This window comes from Hesperophylax consimilis, chromosome 30 (genome assembly GCF_061612785.1).
Source record: "Hesperophylax consimilis isolate HC1 chromosome 30, BYU_Hcon_1.0, whole genome shotgun sequence".
Taxonomy (NCBI): domain Eukaryota; kingdom Metazoa; phylum Arthropoda; class Insecta; order Trichoptera; family Limnephilidae; genus Hesperophylax; species Hesperophylax consimilis.
In genome coordinates, this window is record NC_142865.1 from 7525036 (window position 1) to 7544537 (window position 19502).

Below are 19502 nucleotides of genomic sequence, written 5' to 3' on the forward strand. Positions count from 1 at the left end.
TATGCGAAAGTTATCACGCTCAACAGTTATAAATTCCACGGAATTAAACATTGCTGAAATGAATGTATTAAAAGCTTTACAGAATAGGTATTTTAGTGCCGATATACAATTAATACAGAGGGATAAATTATGCTTACCTTCAATCCGAAAACTAAACCCGTTCTTAGATCATAATGGCTTGTTACGTATAGGTGGTAGATTAACAAACGCGAATATACCTTTTGAAAACAAACATCCAGTACTTTTGCCAAGACAGGATCATATTGTCGATATAATTATAGACTTTCACCATCGTGTGAATTGTCATACTGGTGCACATCTCCTTATGTCAATAATTAGACAGCGTTATTGGATCTTATCGGGGAGAAATCTAATACGCAAAAGAGTACATGCTTGTAATTTCTGTTTTAAAACTGCACCTTCTAATATTATACCGCTAATGGCAGATTTACCTACAGCTAGAGTTCAGGAAGCAAAGGCATTTACACATACGGGTGTAGATTTTGCCGGACCAATAAATATAACCCTTTCTAGGCGTCGTGGGGTAAAAAGTCAAAAGGCATATATATGTCTATTTATTTGTTTAACAACGAAGGCTATACATATGGAAGTGGTATCAGATCTAAGCACGGACAATTTTTTAAACGCATTTAAGCGTTTTCTATCCAGACGCGGACCGGTTTCGTGTATGTACAGTGACAATGCGACAAATTTCATAGGCGCAAAGAATTGTCTGGATGACTTGTATAATTTTTTAGAGGCAAATTCAACTAAAGAAGTTCTTCGCAATGAATTTAACATTCGGAGAATTGAATGGAAGACGATTCCACCCCGCGCTCCTCACTTTGGAGGATTATGGGAGTCAAATATTAAATGCATTAAATCGCATCTGTATAGGGTTGTGGGTACTCAACTTTTATGTTATGAAGAGCTTCTCACAGTTCTGACACAAATAGAGGCTGTACTTAATTCACGGCCATTATGTTTATTAAGCAGTTCTCATTATCCAGAAGCTCTTACTCCGGCTCATTTTCTGATGTCTACCCCGATTCAGCATCTACCTGCTTATGATTTGACTAATGAACGCATTAGTCTACTGAAAAGGAAAGAGCTTTTGGACCACCTCGTTCAATCTTATTGGAAGAAGTGGCATATAGAGTATCTTCACTCTCTGCAGATGAGAAAAAAATGGAATAGTCCCGCGAATAACATTCTAGTAGGTACCATAGTATTGGTGCATCAAGAGGATGCGCCTCCACTTTATTGGCCGGTGGGCGTTGTTGAGGAGGTGTTCCCTGGTAAAGACGGAGTGGTTCGTGTCGCACGCGTAAGGACCCCTTCCGGGAACTTTAAACGACCAGTCGTAAAATTGTGTCCTTTGCCTACACAATAATTATTATTTCTTTATTTCATTATTTTATAAATTTTCGTTTTAACTTTGCAATATTAATAGCGTATTGATAAGAATATTTATATTTCATCTTTCGTTTTACATTTAACTTTTTACTTTATTTGAAAGTACTTAAAATTTCGGAAGGTACTTTCAACGCCGGGAGAATGTTCGCGCAATATATATGGGATTGTTAGGTATGCATCCACAGGCTTAAAGGACAAGTGTAATGTCAATACCAAATCCTGCAAATGTCCTACCTACCCTCTTACCCATCCCAAAATGTCACCATATTAAAAATATTGTTGCAACACATGTAAAATCTGACAAGTGGTGTCAGTTGCTTATCAGAGTTCGGAGTGATAATTAATATCAGACAGGGCGAATATACATATAAATTGTGAAGTGAAATCAACTAATACTCCTGAAGACGTGTGATAGTCATCAACGGGTGAGTCCATCTTTCCTGCATTCCAATCTGGGCTTATCTTGTGCTCCAGAAGCCCAGATTTATACCTTTGATTATTGCACTGTCCATCGGGTTTGTCGGATGCATATATCGTCCCATACCTATCATTCGGAGTAGTTTGGGACTGGTCCTTTGGGCGTGTGGCATATCACACCACCTCTAAAATATATAGTGGAGTCGCAGCTTCGCGACACCACAATTTAAACAAGCATTCATAAAATTAATTACTTTGAATAATGGTATTTCGCATAGAAAATTGTTTAAATCTCAATTATTATTCAAGAGATGAATAAAGGACCATTTTTAATGCAGATTTTGTGGATTGTTCCCATGATAATCCGTGTAATTGTTTTTTATGCATATTTTGTGTATTGTACCCATGATAATCCGTGTAATTGTAATGCGTAAATCTAATTTATTAATTGATTTGATTTAGTTTCATTTTAATGATTTCATTTTAAATCAAATTAAGAGAAACTAGTTGATTTTTTTAATCTATTACGTAACTACGTAACTTCTCCTACAAAATAATAATATTTCTCCATAACCACAAAACTTATTATTAGTTTGTAGATAAAGTTCTGGTTGGTTCGTGTGTAATATTCTTAAATTCAAAAATACGTAAATCTTGCGTAGACAGAAAGGATGGACCGCCAAACAGCTCAGTATTGGCAAAAATGCCTTGCCTCATTCACATTCATACAACGTCTCATACATACTCTTATATTATTCTGACTGTTGGAATGGCCCGACTCAAGTATCTTATTCACTTGATCGTGCCATGTCTTCCTCAGGCGTCCCCGACTTCGTCTACTATTCACATTCGCTTCAATATCAATATACAATACGTCAATACCGTACAAGAGTCCGAACATGTAATGAATTTATGCCACCATTCTTACAAATAGTTTGTGATGAAATCGTAAGCATAGTTGCTTTCTAAGCGGCTGATCGGAGTTCGATTCTCGGTGGTGATTTTTGTTTTTTGTTTTTATTAAAATTTTTATTTTATTTTAATATAAATAAAAATAAATTTATTTCCCGTGATTTTCACGGGTCTGTGCGAATATAATATAATTCCAAAACAAACTTCTCACCTTTGATTTATTTTGTTTCAGTTCTCCAGCGTAGCAACAACTTGTCGAAAATGAAGGTAAGAAAAATGTACCGATGTTCCTGGGTTCAATTCCTAGAAGCGACCAAATATTTGTAGGATTTTTCTGTTTTACTTATTTTTTTTGAGAATTGTAAACATAATCTTCAATGTTTAAAAAAACTCTGTTCCTTTTTCTAGATATCTTGTACCACAGTTGTGGTATTGGCTGCAGTGTGTTTTGCAGAGCCTCCTGTGGATAGATACCTTCCCCCCGGTCAGGGCTCTAGTGCTCCGTCGAACCAGTATGGTGCTCCATCGAACGAATTATCTGCTCTAAGTGCCCCATCCAGCAAATATGGAGCCCCTTCAAGCCGATTCAGTGCTTCATCTAGTCAGTACAGTGCTCCGTCTTCCCAGTACGGTGCTACATCTAGCCAGTTCTCTGCTCCTTCAAGCAAATATGGAGCCCCTTCAAGCCAATACAGTGCTCCATCTAGTCAGTACAGTGCTCCGTCTTCCCAATACGGTGCTCCATCTAGCCAGTTCTCTGCTCCTTCAAGCAAATATGGAGCCCCTTCAAGCCAATACAGTGCTCCATCTAGCCAATACAGTGCTCCATCTACCCAGTACGGTGCTCCATCTAGCCAGTTCTCTGCTCCTTCAAGCAAATATGGAGCCCCTTCAAGCCAATACGGTTCTCTATCTAGCCAGTACAGTGCTCCATCTACCCAGTACGGTGCTCCATCTAGCCAGTTCTCTGCCCCATCAAGCCAATACAGTGCTCCATCTAGCCAGTACGGTGCTCCATCTCCCCAGTTCTCTGCTCCTTCCAGCAAATATAGATCACCAAGCGCCCAGTCTAGAAAGTCCAGGTAAATTTAATTCAGTTAAACGTACTTATATATAGACTAACGTATAACTACGCCAACCTAAGAAAAAATATAGAAATATAATGCTTTTATTATAAATTATAAACGTCGCAGAGAAACATACAACAAAAAGAAAAAGATGGAGCGAAGAATTCTTTTCAAAATTCATGATCAAGACCAGTAAAGATTTACATATTTACAAAAATTGATACCTTTATCTCAAGTGCATGATAATTATTTATTTATTTATTTACGCCCTAATGGGCTTTTACAAAAGTAGTTAACAAGTAATACAGTTGTGTTACATAGTTTACAATAAATTATGATTTTTGATTAAATTAAGGTAAATTCAAATGAATAGTGTGGATTACGGAAAGCTAAATACGCATTTAAGGAACATATACATATAAAAACAAAAATGTATTCACTACGGAGTTGTGAATCCATACATCTCAGTAAAATGATTAAAAAGATTTTGTTTTATAACTAATACGGAATCTTTAACCATGTCTACAATATTCCCAAATTTATTGCCAAAATGATGTAGTCTATTTATAGGTGTATGAGCTTCATAGTTGGTTTTAAAATTGTCACAGAAAAATGTTGCACTTTGCCTCGTATTTCTAGTCGGTACGTAAAATTTTATTTTGGCGAGAATTTCAGGGTTGTCAATGGAATTATTAACAATTTTATTTAAAAGTACAAGGTCAGAGATGATCCGCCTATCTGATAGCGTTATTAAGTTAAGTTTTTTCATCAAAAGAACATAGTTAATATTTTGAATTGGAATATTCAGTTTAAAGTTAATAAATCTTAGAAATTTGTGCTGTACCCTTTCAATATTCTCAGAATGCGTTTTATACAATAGGGACCAAATAGGCAAATTATACTCTACCTGGCCTCTTACTAAAGAAGTGTACAATGTTTTCAAACATTCAAGTGACTTGAAATCACTCGCCATTCTGCATATGACATAATAATTTTAAAATCCAGAGCGTAATTACTATAACCCTTCTTGACATTACTATGGTCAGTCTGTTTATCCATCAATAGTTATAATCCGTAACATCACCAAACGTTGTAATATCTTTCAATAAGTTTAAATATTTTTTTATACCAATAAAATCGTAGTCACAACTGATCCCTGTGGAACGCCGGCGATGGTTAAATACGAGGGAATGATAAAACGTTTGACAATCGTTTGATTTCATTTATCGTTCGATAAATTAGCAATACATGTAGATACGTACAAGGATATGAGAAGTCTGTTAGAAGTGTTATCAATTGTTACAATTCCAGATTTTGGGTTGACTAACTGAAGTTATTTATTATTGCTTTTAGGCCGTCTTCCAATTATGGAGCCCCTGCACCTTCTTCTAACTACGGAGCTCCCTCCAACCAGTACCTCCCCGCTAACCAGGGGTACTCTGGAGGTAACGGATATGGAGATGAACAGAACGTAAGTATTGCCTTATCTGTTTCCTATATTAGGTTTTTTTTATTCTAGAAGTTATCAGAGTAACTTTGTTTATTCTTTCTGTTATTTCAGTTTCAGTTTGTTATCTTCGTTTGTTATTTCAGGAGCCTGCCAACTACAACTTCGAGTACACGGTAAAGGACGAGCCCTCTGGAAATGACTTCGGCCACAAGGAGTCCAGGCAAGGGGAGATGACTGAGGGAGAGTACTTCGTCCTTCTTCCCGATGGCAGGAAACAGGTAAACACCCTTCATTATCTTCAATAATTCAATTTTTTATTCATAGAATTCTTTGATTATTCAAATGACATTGTGTTATTACATCTACGCCTTCTCAATGATAACAAATTTCACAGCTCGACTGCGAGAAGTGTTGCTTATATAGGCGCAACTATCGTAGGCGTAAGTCCTAACTTATCCATTTTTTTCCAGATTGTAACCTACGAGGCTGACGAGGAGGGATATAGGCCCAAGATCAGATACGAGGAGAGCCAATCAGGATACGGCAGGGGTCCAGCTAATGGAAGATACTCAAGAGGAAACAACGGAGGATATTAAACCACATAAACCATCTGGAATCTCATACGAAACTTACATTCAACACATTATTGAAATATCTACCAATTTTCTAATATTTATTTATAGTTAACCCATCCGCCATACGTATTTTTTATACATATTTTATAGTTTTATACCTATTAACGTATACATTAGTATTATGTTCAAGAAACGTGTTATTGACAAGTGCAATGTATTCACTGTTTGTTCGACTGTGCCATTCGCAATGCGAAATACATCAATTAATTGATTTGTAAGTTTATAATTAAATATAATATTTATTGTGAATAAAGATAGTTTTAAACCAATTAATAATTGTGCACTTCTTTTTTTAACCCTTCCTTCGCAGTGCTGTTAACTGATTTGACATGTCTATAATTATTTCAATATCTCTTCAAATAAAATAAATGGAGAGTTCGTATTTTAGGTGTTGCCAAGCAATTTTCAATTTGGCAGGCAGGTTTAACAGGAGGTGAGGTGAGAAATGAGGCTTCACGGAACCTAGGGGATTAGAAAGGAGAGATGAGACCTGGGAAGACATAGCCACATATCCAATGACAACCCTGGTTAAATTTATAAAAGGGACCGGATTATTGAATGAGGTAAAATGAGAGATAGCACAATTGGCCTATAGCCTAAGTGCTCACGGGAACTACGTGTAAACCGTCTCGCTCTATAAATATATACATTTATTCATGTATATATTTCATATTCGTGTGTACGGGTGCAAACTACGTAACGTAACATCCTAACTATATAGCAAAAAACGAAAAATAATAATAACTCCAGATGTTCAGTGTTTAATAACAATTTTATATAGGATGATTACAATAAATAATAGAAACTAATCATGGGGTAACTGTCAAAAGTTGGTAACTTTCAAAACCATGTTTGGAGAAACTCAATTTTAATATTTGATCTTTATTATAAAGTTAGGGTTTTTTTAGATAATGTTAATGTCAGTTTGAAACAAATCATTAGAGTGTTATTTAAAAAAAAAACATGTTTATTTTTGTACGTGCTTTTACAACATGTTTCTTTTCTATTTACTCTCCGATGGGTAATTTACTTTTGCCCCTTTGGATGGGCAATGTTCCTTGTCCAGGCCATAAAAGAGGTGCTCCATCAAACTAGTTTTATATAAAGGTAAATGTGAAAATAGTGTGTATGTAAAGGTCAATATGTGTGTATGTGTATATAACGGGACAAACACTCTGTTTGCACTTACAGTGCCAACGACGACAAGTCCTTTTTCCTTCAGAATTCTGGCCGAGTCGAGTGACGTAAAAAAGTTATCACAGTATACTGTTCGGCCGATATAGCGATACTTGTCAACTAAATTCAACACCACTCATGCACTTTTATTCCCTTAACAATCAGCTTCTGGAAGTTGGCCTGGCCAGGCCACAATGCTCATCGGAGGGTTAAGTATGACAGAATGATTATACAAAGTTTTATAAAAAAAGCCTTAACTAAACACCTACTTAACGACACAAGAGGGGAGCCAAAATTATTCCAGACATATTTTACATTAAAATCATCATTGACTTGAAAAAATGTAGTTACCACTTTTTGGCAGTAACCCCACGAAGTGAAGATATGGCATGTTTGGGTATCAAAAGTCGTCAAATTAAGCACTTAGTAAGCTGCACGGACTAAAAATATATATGCGATTTATAGTAGTATGGGTAAAAGATGTTATTTTTATGTCAATACCGCACAAGTCCCAACTACTCCCAACCGTCTGGAGCTAGTGAGACTCTGCTTCCTCAATTGGGGTATGTTGTGAGGCTGAAGGTTGTGGAGAGGAGAAGGAGATGGAAAAGAAGAAGGTGGGGATGTACCTCGTTATTCAGATCTTGTCACCAAAGACGGCCAAAGCCATTTGAAGCAAAGTTTCAATACTGATTCGTAGTCTTACACCATGGCGATACTAAGAGTATCTTCCACTCAAAAATAATGTGTTATTCTGACAACAGATAGATTAATTTGATACAATCATTTATGTCATTCTCGTATTGAATGTGGAATTATAGCACGGGGATCTGCTGTATCAAGTATATACATAACCTGAACACAATTCAAAAAGCAATCTTAAATACCATACTGAAAGTACCTACGAGAACGCCTTTAATTGAAATTTTCAATAGTTTTGATGTACCAAATGTACAACAAATATATGCTAAAAATATATTATTGAAACTATTCAAAAATACAGAATCCTCTACAACACCGCGTATTCATCAAACTAGGTCAAATCACAATGATATAAAATATATTCCAAGTCATAAAACCACAGTCGGACAAAGAAAACTCCACAACATCCTCCTACCAGATATTATGCGAATAGAAAAGTTTAATGATTACAAATCAAGAATGAAAATCTGGCTCAAAGAGACCATTGAAAAACCTCAGAAAAAACGACATAGAAAACCAATAAAACAGAAATGAATAACTTTAGTTCGCTTCAGCACAGGTCACCCTAGTGAAGAGAACTAAGAAATATAATTTACCATACAATAATAATAGTAATAAGCCTTTTATTCTGAACTTCTGTTAGGTACATTAATATTAGAAATGTTTTGTTTATTATAATATATCCCGAAGCTCAGTTTGCCTCTTGGCATAGGCCTCCTCTAACAATTTCCATTGGGACCTATCACGCGCTACTCTTCTACATTGATGTCCAGCCGTGAGTTTTAGGTCGTCTTCCCATCTCATGTGTTGACGTCCTCTACTTCTCTTGCAATTTACTATACATAACTATTACAAAAAAATAAAAAATTAGGTCATTTTTCAGTTAATCCATTTTGGATTATGTATGATTGTCATATTATATTACATAAACGGTGTTAAGAAACGTACTTAACTTTCTTTAACCAGTGATTCCTGATATTATTTGAACTAAAAATAGAAGAAAATTTTGGTCTCCAGTGACATTTTTTATGAATTTTCAATTATTTTTTAATTTTTCGCACGTCTTCACTAGTAACTCAACGACGAACCCCTCACCTCTACCATAGTTATTATTTTAATGATAAACTAATGTTTATAAGACATATGACAAAGGATAATAAATTACTTTAAACAATAATTAGTGGCCTGTAATAGCAATACAAATTGGAAATATCCCCCGAGTAAAAATACTAATTAAAAAGACTAATTATTGCTTATCATAATTTATTATACTTTGTGCTATGCATAAAATACTTGTCTAACTAACATTTGTTTATAATTAAAAAATAATAATATTTGTCAAGTCAAAATATTTCACCAACAAATGTAGATATAATATGTCTCGACGCCATCTAGTGGGAAATTTAGCACTTACAAAGCCTTTCCTACAAAAATAAATTTGGTTGTTTACAGGTGGAAAAAATATAATAAGCAGTAGTTGTTGATTGAAGTACTAGTACATATTTAAGTATTTGGCTCAGTGGTTCAAAACGTCTGACCGGATATCAGAAGGCGCGGGTTCAATTCCCGTCGGCGACATTTATTTTTACTCGGGAGATATTTTCAATTTGTATTGATATTACCAGAGATGTGCTTTATTTCAAATAAATCCATTTCAAATGGAAATGCAAAATGCAAAATGGGTATTTTCCATTTTGCATTTTAAATGCTTTTCTAAAAACCATTTTGCATTTTGCATTTTAAATGCCATTTTGCATTTTGCATTTTAAATGCTTTTCTCAATGCATTTTCCATTTTAAATGCTTTTTGCAACATTCTTCCTACTATCTCCACTCATCTTTTTTTCATAAGCCCCAAATATCAGTCGGTCCTCAACCTTGCTATGAGAGATAATTTACAATTGTCAAGTTGCTCCCTGGTAGGAGCCCTGGCAATTGAGAGATACCATTACAAAAAATACTGATTCAAATACTGAACATGGGGTCATGACGCATAGTGGGCTGAAAATCGCCTTTCATAGACATAGAGACTTGAATTTTCAAGGGTCTTTTTTGACTAGAAATGTATTCTGCTGATCATTACTATGCTATAAAATTTCGTATGAAGCAATGAAGAAGTTATAATTTTTTTAAGAAAAAATTGGATAAGAATATAAATAAGGATATAGTGACCAACCTTATGATTCCAGAGATAGCCTCACTTTTAATGTCAGTGCCATACAAATTTATCTTTAAAAAATGATAACGCCTTCATTTGTACACGCAATTGCTTCATACAAAATTTTATAGAATAGTAATGATCAGCAGAATCCATTTCTAGCCAAAAAAAAATTACCCTTGAAAATTCAAGTCTCTGTGTCTATGAAAGGCGATTTTCAGCCCACTGTGTGACGCTGTAATATTAAATGTTAGATAGCAGTTTCTATGTTTTTACGTTGGCAACATTAGTCCCGTGCAAATTTTTTGTGGTTTCATAATCTGTAGTCATGGTTTTTTTGTATTTACCATCATGTAATATGTTTGTTCTACATTGATGTCCATTATTAAATGACCAAGTTGTTTAAAAATTCTATAATTATTTTAATTGTTTGACCTGAGAAACCATTTTGCATTTTCAATGCATTTTGAAAATAGGTATTTTGCATTTTGCATTTGAAATGCTTTTCTAAAAACCATTTTGCATTTTGCATTTTCAAATGGAAAAGTTTTGACCCATTTCCATTTTGCATTTCAAATGGTTTTGGGTACCCATTTTGCACATCTCTGGATATTACACTCGACTAATTATTGCTTATAATAATTTATAAGCCATAATTGTCGAAATACTACAGATTTAAATATTTTTTGGTGAAAAAAAATTATCAAAAATGTCACCGGAGACAAAAATTTTCTTTCTATTTTAGTCCAAATAATATCAGGAATCACTGGTAAATGTCAAATGTTAGTTAGTTAATTAATTTTAGTTAGTCAAGTAAGTCCATTTACACCTTGAATATAGTTTTATAACCACAATAAGAGTTAATACTAAGTTATTAAAATTTTGTTTTCGTAGTAACTTCAATATTTTTTGTGTTTAAACTTATGTTTTTTTGTAATTCTCTAATTTATATTTTTTTTACATAATATACTTGTAACTTTATATGTATATTTATGGCACATGTTGTGACATGTGTATTAAAATAATCAATTAAACTAGCAGTTAAAAACCCGCTCCGCGGGTTTTTTGCTGCTAGGCCCTGCGGGCGGCACTTAGTTGGGCTTTGCCCAGTTTAAGTGATACTAACAACAGTTACATTTAATAGGTACATAGTCGGTCATTCACAGAGAGAGGGTGAGTATATATTGGAAATAGATTATTACAATATAGCGCCCCTGAGGTGATATCTCACAAAAGCGGCGCTATAAAAATTGTCCAATAAATAAATATAATGTTAACATTTTATTGCGTACATATGCATTGATATACAACGGAAATAGATAATATAATGTAATCTTATTAAACTTTATTTCAATCACAAATAACTTTGTTTACATCACTTTATTATATACAACCACTACATGATTAAAGTTCACCTCATCAGGAGTAAATACACACCGAAGTGAAAAATTAAATATAGATTACAATTGGAAAGAAGAAGTTGAAGGAGGGGGAGAGGTTAGAGTGGGCGGGGTTTATCAGAATTAGGAATTACAATATCGTTAGACGGAAAAGACCAGCTGAGTGGGAAAATATTTAAAAGATAGTTTTTTTTTAAATCTTGTTTATTATATCTGCTTTTATATTAACATGTTTTCTAATTTCTAAAAATATAAATTATTTATTTGCGATGCTTTATATCCTGTGTGAAGTATTTTAAGACCCGAAAAAAACAAATAGCATATAACCATAAAACAATATATTCATAAAACAAAAAGCATTTTATAACGGTTATTCCAATAAATTGATAGTTGAAATACTAAATAAAAAATTAAACATGATAGATATAAGCAATGGCGTAGAATTCTATTTGTGGATAACGATATTTCCAAAATTTTAAATAAAAACTTTCCTGGTACACTACTAACAAAATGAAGAAATATATTCTTAATAATAAAGATATCGATAATCAAACAAAAAAATCGGGAGTTTATAAACTCGATTGGGATGAGTGTAATTTCTTTTACAAATGTAGAACCAATAGAAACTTTGAAGTCAGAACTAAAGAATATCTCGAAGCTAATTGGAAATAGTGAATCTGAGTTTGATCATATTTTGAATAATGATCACACTTGATAAAATTTCAGGTCTTAAAATACTTCACACAGGATATAAAGCATTGAAAATAAATAATTTTAATTTTAGAAATAAGAAAACATGTCAATATAAAATCAGATATAATTAATAAGAAAAAAAATTATAAACCCTCTTTTAAATATTTTCCCACTCAACTGGTCTTTCCGGTCTAACGATATTGTAATTCCTAATTCTGCCCACTCTTACCGCCCACTCTTACCCCTCCCCCTTACTTCCACTTCTTCTCTCCAATTGTAATTTATATTTAATTTTTGACTTGTATCTTACTCTTGATGAGGTGAACTTCGTTCATGTAACATGTGGAGGTTGTATGTAATTAAGTGATGTAAACAAAGTTATTTATGTTTTAATAAAATAAATAATGTCATTACAAAGTGATAAGCTTCCAGAAGAAATCTTCATATTAAACGCTTGTTAATGGTCCAGTAATTTTGCGTTGGTTAGATGCATATTTAAATATACGCGCCAGTCATTTGGTTCGTTATTATACCGCCAGAGGGGCAGAGTGGTCGAATTTTGCCTACAGACCCCCTTTCGGGATTTAAGCGAAACAAACTATTTGAATTCGACCAATCAGAGGGCCTACATCGTCCAGACGCAAGGGTATTAATACTATCAGATGATTTGAAATCTTAATACCCTTGAAAGTGCTTCGGAAGTTATTTGGCTGAAATATCTACCAAGGTCCATCATTCTTCACGACTGGGGTGTCAGAAATGAAAGGAATAAGTCCAAACAAGACGATTTTAATGATTGCAATAAATAACTTGATCTTGAAAATGATTAATTAACTATCAAGTGAAAGAGTTTGTATATTTGGCAAGCACGAGTTTGTTCACTAGAGATAAAAAGGCTGATAAGGAAATTGGTAGAACGGTGTATGCAAGAAACTTAATCAGATTTTTTGTTGTTGTTTGTTTTTGGGGTGTTATGCCGTGTTGCGCTAACTCCTTCTTTAGCCGACGTTTCGGACAGCGTTGCAGTGTCCATCATCAGGGCAGATCCGGTAGATCCGAAGATGTGTTCTACCGGATCTGCCCTGATGATGGACACTGCAACGCTGTCCGAAACGTCGGCTAAAGAAGGAGTTAGCGCAACACGGCATAACACCCCAAAAACAAACAACAAAAATGCTTTTGGCCGTGAGAATCTAAAAACTTAACTTAATCAGAACTCACTGAACTTCTCTCAACTATCAAATAAATTATTTTTAATCATTTAATAATGGAAAAAAGTGTATAAAATCAATTATTATGTATTCTTGCTTTTCCGTAAAGGATTAATTAGCCTTTTTGATGGCATCATTCAGTTTCCTTTAATGAAATTCAAAAAAAGAATCTGAAATCCTATCCCTACTGAAAAACGTTGTGAAAATTTTGTTCACTAAGGACGGGTTGTTTCGGAGAAATTGAACAATTCATCAAATTTCAACGTTCATTTTCGGGTTCTGTGAAAGACTTATTCAAGTTCTGTTTTTATATCATTGTAGGCTAGTTGCTTGACAAAACTGAAATAAAAACAGAACTTGAAAAATCTTTCACAGAACTTGAAAATGAACGTTGAAATTTGATGAATTGTTCAGATTCTCCGAAACAACCCGCCCTTAATAAACGATCGTGTATGTGAAAATCTTACTAATTGAAACTTATAATATAAACTGAGATAAAATAGTTCATGGAGAGATATATACATTACTTATCCAGCCAGAGAGTTTAGTTTATCTATGGTATAAACTTGAAATAATAATAATTTCTAATCTAATTTCGGAATTTTTCCAAACTTTTTAAATGTTCTATGTAATTCTTCATTTTAAAGATGTCGTGAAAATAACTATTATTTAAGAAACAACATAAAATTATTTATTTTATTTTATTGATACATGATTTAGAGAGTACATGTGGTTTTTTGGGATATTTCACCCTCTATGGGAGGGATGACCCTGTGTTATGGCGGGTGAATTTTACAGTTTGCGGACATACAATCTATATATTACCATAATATAAAAAAGAAAAATGATGTACCTATAGCTAGTTTGGGTTGCAAGAAGAGGATGGAGAAATTAAAGAATTATAAGAAGATGAAAAATTTGAGAAATGATTAGTAAATAGATCACACTAATTAATTATGTACATACTATACCGCTAAGTTAGGGAATAAGGATATATTACGTTTTGTCTGAAAGGTGATTAAATTGATAGAGTGTAGAATGAATGGGTATTGTAGTTGTAATGTATTCCGTGTGTAAGGATCCATTTCGTAATTTGTTTTTTAAAGGAATGGGGTTGACTCACGGTTTTTCGGTTTTCAGGGATAATGTTAAAGATTTTAGGAGCTAGTAAGAAAAATTGTCTTTGATCTGTCGTGGTATGTAGTGAAGGTACTTTGTAGTGACCGATGGCTATTGTTCTGGTGGTGTAGTTGTGTTGTAAGAGAGTTTTGTTATCTTTATTTTTCTTTTAAATTTTTGTATTTTAAAATTAAAAAATGCACTATTTTCATTTCATACATGAAAAAAGTAGAAAAAGCAGCTTAGCATTATAATTATTATTTCCAGGGAATTACCAAAAAATTCTGACATTTTCGACTCATTTATGCACAGTATAAACTTTGATTTCTTCGAATTCTATTTGCTTGCACATGCGTTAGAAATGTATGTTTTTAAAAAACAGCCAATTAAAAATAATATACCCAAAATTACCTCGCTTCTTCAAAAACATGTAATTATATTCAAAATATTTATTTATTATATATTCTATTTATTTTATTTATTATTTATTTATTATATATTATATATAAATGAATATATATATATATTCATTTATATATATATATATATATATATATATATATATTATTATTCATACATTCTATTATTTTGTACCTAATAAGTACATTTTTATATCTTATTTTTTCTAAGTTTAGTAACTATTATATTATTTAAGTTATATTTTTTAGTTTGTAATTAAATTTCTTATTTTCTTAATTTTATTATGTTTATCAAATTTATCATCTAGTTTTATAACTATTTGTTAATTTTTAGCTACATCAACTAGTGAAATTTTACAACCTATAAACCACAATGAATCCCAACACTCCCCAACTCAAACACGAGAAATAATTTCTCAATTGAGTTGGGCAGTTTTCGTTAAAAATTTCTAAATTTTTCGCAATCAGCCTCGAAATATCTACATTTGTAAATTATTGTAATGTGTTTGTATATTCAATAAAAAAAAAAAAAAAAAAAAAAAAATATATAAATATACGCCTAAAAATAAAATAAAATATATACGCCTAAAAAGGCTTTTACATAGAAGTGATACATGATGCAGTGTACATAGGAGAATATGTATTACACAGGAGATACTGACAGTAAACAGATGTAATCCATTTTAAAGAAGGTACAAAATACACAATTGTAAAATTGTGATTACAAGTATAATGAGAAAATATTAAGAAACAATTAAAAAATATGATGCAATATTAGTAAAACGTAAGAGTAACATAAAGTAAAAAAGAAATTACAGCAACACTACATATGTATAAGACAAATCATTTAAACTAATTTACGAACGCTACTCTAATTTGTAGGATTCCACAAAGTGTTGGTGTAGATTATGCTTAATTCTATATATGGAGTCGATAAATAAATGAATAGCAATATGACAATATTATTGAATTAAAATGACGAAAAAGAACACAAATAAAGTAAATTGTACTAGATGTACCAGATCGGAAGAGGCCAGCTTGGGGAGATCCTTTGACTTCTCCAGCAGGTCTCTCTCAACCCATCGTCTTGCATCGCAGCAACGGGGGATGGATTCACTTGATCATCACTCATCGCTCGTGGAGCCACTCGTGGACTCCTAGATTCCTACCCACCCCTCATACCTTTTTCCTTCCCAGAACGTCCTCCTCTTCCTTTCTTTAAAAGACCCTCCACACAGCATTCCTAAAGAATTTCACACCTCCTGTGTGGAGTTAAAAATTTAAAGATACACGTCAAATATTATAAATAAATTATCGTTGTCGGGTTATTGCAACATACTGATTCATTACCAAAGGGCACATAAATTAGCAGGAATGGAAAGGAAGGTAGGACAAAGGACAATAATACTATCTCAGTACAGTGGTCGCAGGTATGTGTGTATGTGTGCATGAGATGTATGTATAAGTTAATGTCTATTGCGCATTGGCGCAACCACATTACATGCAAGATTCGTTCGAATTCTTAAAAAATGTGGAAAAATTGTTTTTTTTATTCAAGACTGTTAGTAAATTTAATTTATGTCGATCACAAACACCTTAAATTCCACAGCCTATAACAATCTCCTTGCGTAGCATCCTTTCCAGCACATCACCTGATAACTTAAATGATCTGATTTCGCAATGAACCCACTATCTGCCTTTAGAGAGAGCTATATAAGATCAGCCACGGACCAGAGAGTATCACAGTCTCACATAATCTTCTTCAGTGAAGAACTCGTGCTACAGTCATCTGTTTTCATACAGTTTCAGTTCATTGTTAGGATATAAATTACAACACAAAATGAAAATGGTGATTATAAAATTTCTTTTATCGAGTTCATAAAAATTTGTTTCGATTAATTCGAAAAAAATTGTTACACAAAAAAAAAATTAAAATGTCTTCATCCATAAAGATAGCTGTGATGCCTTCGACCAATAATGCTCATTTTGTAATTTATCATATTTATATCGGTTGTCGGTGCGTGCATTCGTTATGTGAAATATTTCTGCGTAATACGTAAAATGATATTTTCAAAATTGGAAGTGATATCAGATTAGCGATAAAGCAGGTACAAAAATTGTTATGTATGTTTAAAGTCCGTGCAGTTTGGTCGTAGGTCGTAGATAGCCATATCTGCCTTTGATTTTATTTTCTAGGGTCATATTGGTCATCCCTTACTTAAAGTCTCGGTAAGCTCTTTATGGACCTTATACATAAGTAAAATACTAATGTTAGTGCAATAAAACACATATCAATATATAAAACTAAGATTTTTTTATATTTTCAGATCTCTTGCGCCCTCGTTGTCGCTCTTGCAGCAGTATGCTTTGCAGAGCCTCCAGTAGATAAATATCTTCCTCCCGGACAGGGTCTCAGTGCCCCGGGGTCGCAGTATGGAGCCCCCAACGCCCCTTCGAGTCAATATGGTGCCCCATCAAACCAGTACAACGCTCCATCAAGCCAATACGGAGCCCCTAGTGCCCCATCGAGCCAGTATGGGTCCCCATCAAACCAGTACAAGGCTCCATCCAGCCAGTACGGAGCGCCAAGTGCCCTTTCTTCCAAGTATGGTGCTCCATCAAACGGATTCTCTGCCCCTTCAAGTAAATACGGTTCTCCAAATGCAAGACTCAGACAGTCCAGGTAACAAACTTCTGAATACTCAAGAATAACTAGGAGTTCCACAAGGGTCTGTTCCGGGACCTGCTCTTTTTATAAATTGTATTAGCAATATTTCTGGAAACTTTGTATTATAACAAAATTGCGAAAACCTAAAAATCATCTCTAAAATAAAGATTGATTCACAGTAGTGAATAAAGCCTAGTAAGGCGAGAAAATTGGATATAATTAATGAAAGCAAGATGAGTTGGGTACTTTAATATGCACTAAGCTTATTAAAAACTTTTAAAAGTGATCTGACTGCAGATTATTCTCCATAATGGGATATAAAATATCTGAAGTCTAATGGCTAATAATGACTTTTTAGGCCATCTTCCAACTACGGAGCCCCCGCACCTTCCTCTAACTACGGAGCTCCCTCCAACCAGTACCTCCCCGCTAACCAGGGGTACTCCGGAGGTAACGGATATGGAGATGAACAGAACGTAAGTATAACCACATTATCTGTTTCTTATATTGGGGTTTTTATCTATTGCAAAAGGTTTCCGTTTGTTAACTCCGTCTGTTATTTAGGAGCCTGCCAACTACAACTTCGAGTACACGGTAAAGGACGAGCCATCTGGAAATGACTTCGGCCACAAGGAGTCTAGACAAGGGGAGATGACTGAGGGAGAGTACTTCATCCTTCTTCCCGATGGCAGGGAACAGGTACAAACCCTTCAAAAAATTTCAAATTCTCAAAATACTTTAAATCCTAATATTAAAATAATTCAATTTTTTATGCATAGAATTCTATAATTATTTAAATGACACTGTATTATTTCATCAACGCCTTCTCAATGATTTCAAGTTTCATAGCTTAGCTGCCATGCGTGTTGCTTATATAGGCGCAACTAGCGTAGGTGTAAGTCTTAACTTATCCGTTTTTTTCTCCAGATTGTGACTTACGAGGCTGACGAGAATGGATATAGGCCCAAGATCAGATACGAGGAGAGCCAATCAGGATACGGCAGGGGTCCAGCTAACGGAGGATACTCTGGAGGAAACAACGGAGGATATTAAACCACACAAACATTGTGAAATCTCACATCTATCATACGTTCAACACGTCATTGAAATAATATAAGCTCATTTTTTTTCATATTTATTTTAGGTATTGCTTACCAACCTGCCATATAGATTTCTACAAATAATTATTTATTATATATTTTTATGGATATAATGTTCATTTGACGTGTTGGTAGGGAGTTGATAATAGTGCAATATATATTTTGTTTGTTCGACTGTTCCAATCACTTTGCGATGTTCTGGAAATGTGAATTAATAATTATAATCACCACTTATTTATTAAAAAAAAAACTACTTTAAAATTATTTTTTGTATATTTTTCCAAACCAAATATCTGTTTAACACGTTGTTAAAAATTGGGGATGATCCTTTTTGAATAAAAACTGGTTTTCTTGACACCACTTTACATTTATTTCAAACTATTGAAACAGGTACAATATTTATAAAGAACTGTGCGAATAACACTGCTACGATCGCTCTGACTTATGAGCTTGTTTATTATCGAGTTATTGTTGAGAAAAGAACGAAAAAACACATAATGCGAGCCTTTTTAAAGACTTCAAAACCCACTACATGTAAATAAAACACTTGTCATCGTGATGTCTAGCAGTAAAAATGAAACCTGCTATACCGACCAAATTGACACTATTTTCTAAGCAAGGACTCACACCATTTTGGTTAAACGTAGTAACTTCAAATTTCTAGACTACAGATGTCGGTAGCCTGCAAAATTGAACATATTGCCAGGGGGCGGGATTCAAAAATTGCACTAAATTTTTGAATGATAATCTATTTAAAAATAAACTATAAACCAAACAGAATAAACTAAAAATTCTTAATCTAAATATACCACAAAAATACTAACAAAATAATTCAAAATAGCAGAAATTAACAAAATAAAACCCCCTTTTTTTATGCCCTACTGGTAAACTTATAAATTTAACTGTATAAATGCTGTTGAATTACTCTATTAATTAACTAAAAATAACTAGAAAATTATT

General features: G+C 33.5%; 2 protein-coding genes across 2 annotated transcripts; both read left to right on the forward strand.

The window, feature by feature from the left end:
* Positions 1-3006: 3006 nt before the first annotated feature.
* Positions 3007-5858, forward strand: LOC149409589 (uncharacterized). Its single transcript, XM_089649455.1, has 5 exons — positions 3007-3012; positions 3154-3827; positions 5166-5283; positions 5406-5540; positions 5733-5858. Exons 1-5 carry the CDS (start codon positions 3007-3009, stop codon positions 5856-5858), a joined length of 1059 nt encoding a protein of 352 aa, XP_089505581.1.
* A 10290-nt stretch (positions 5859-16148) lies between these two features.
* LOC149409590 (uncharacterized) lies at positions 16149-18495 on the forward strand. The gene is made up of 5 exons (XM_089649456.1): positions 16149-16160; positions 17102-17457; positions 17801-17918; positions 18007-18141; positions 18370-18495. The coding sequence occupies exons 1-5, from the start codon at positions 16149-16151 to the stop codon at positions 18493-18495; spliced, it is 747 nt and encodes a 248-aa protein (XP_089505582.1).
* Positions 18496-19502: the final 1007 nt, after the last annotated feature.

What these genes read in the sequence shown, in the direction of transcription:
- LOC149409590 (XM_089649456.1), top strand. An exon ending in GCAAGACTCAGACAGTCCAG is followed by an intron (nt 17,458 to 17,800) that starts GTAACAAACTTC and finishes ATGACTTTTTAG; the next exon opens with GCCATCTTCCAACTACGGAG. An exon ending in TTCCCGATGGCAGGGAACAG is followed by an intron (nt 18,142 to 18,369) that starts GTACAAACCCTT and finishes TTTTTTCTCCAG; the next exon opens with ATTGTGACTTACGAGGCTGA.
- LOC149409589 (XM_089649455.1), top strand. An exon ending in GCCCAGTCTAGAAAGTCCAG is followed by an intron (nt 3,828 to 5,165) that starts GTAAATTTAATT and finishes TATTGCTTTTAG; the next exon opens with GCCGTCTTCCAATTATGGAG. An exon ending in GATATGGAGATGAACAGAAC is followed by an intron (nt 5,284 to 5,405) that starts GTAAGTATTGCC and finishes TTGTTATTTCAG; the next exon opens with GAGCCTGCCAACTACAACTT.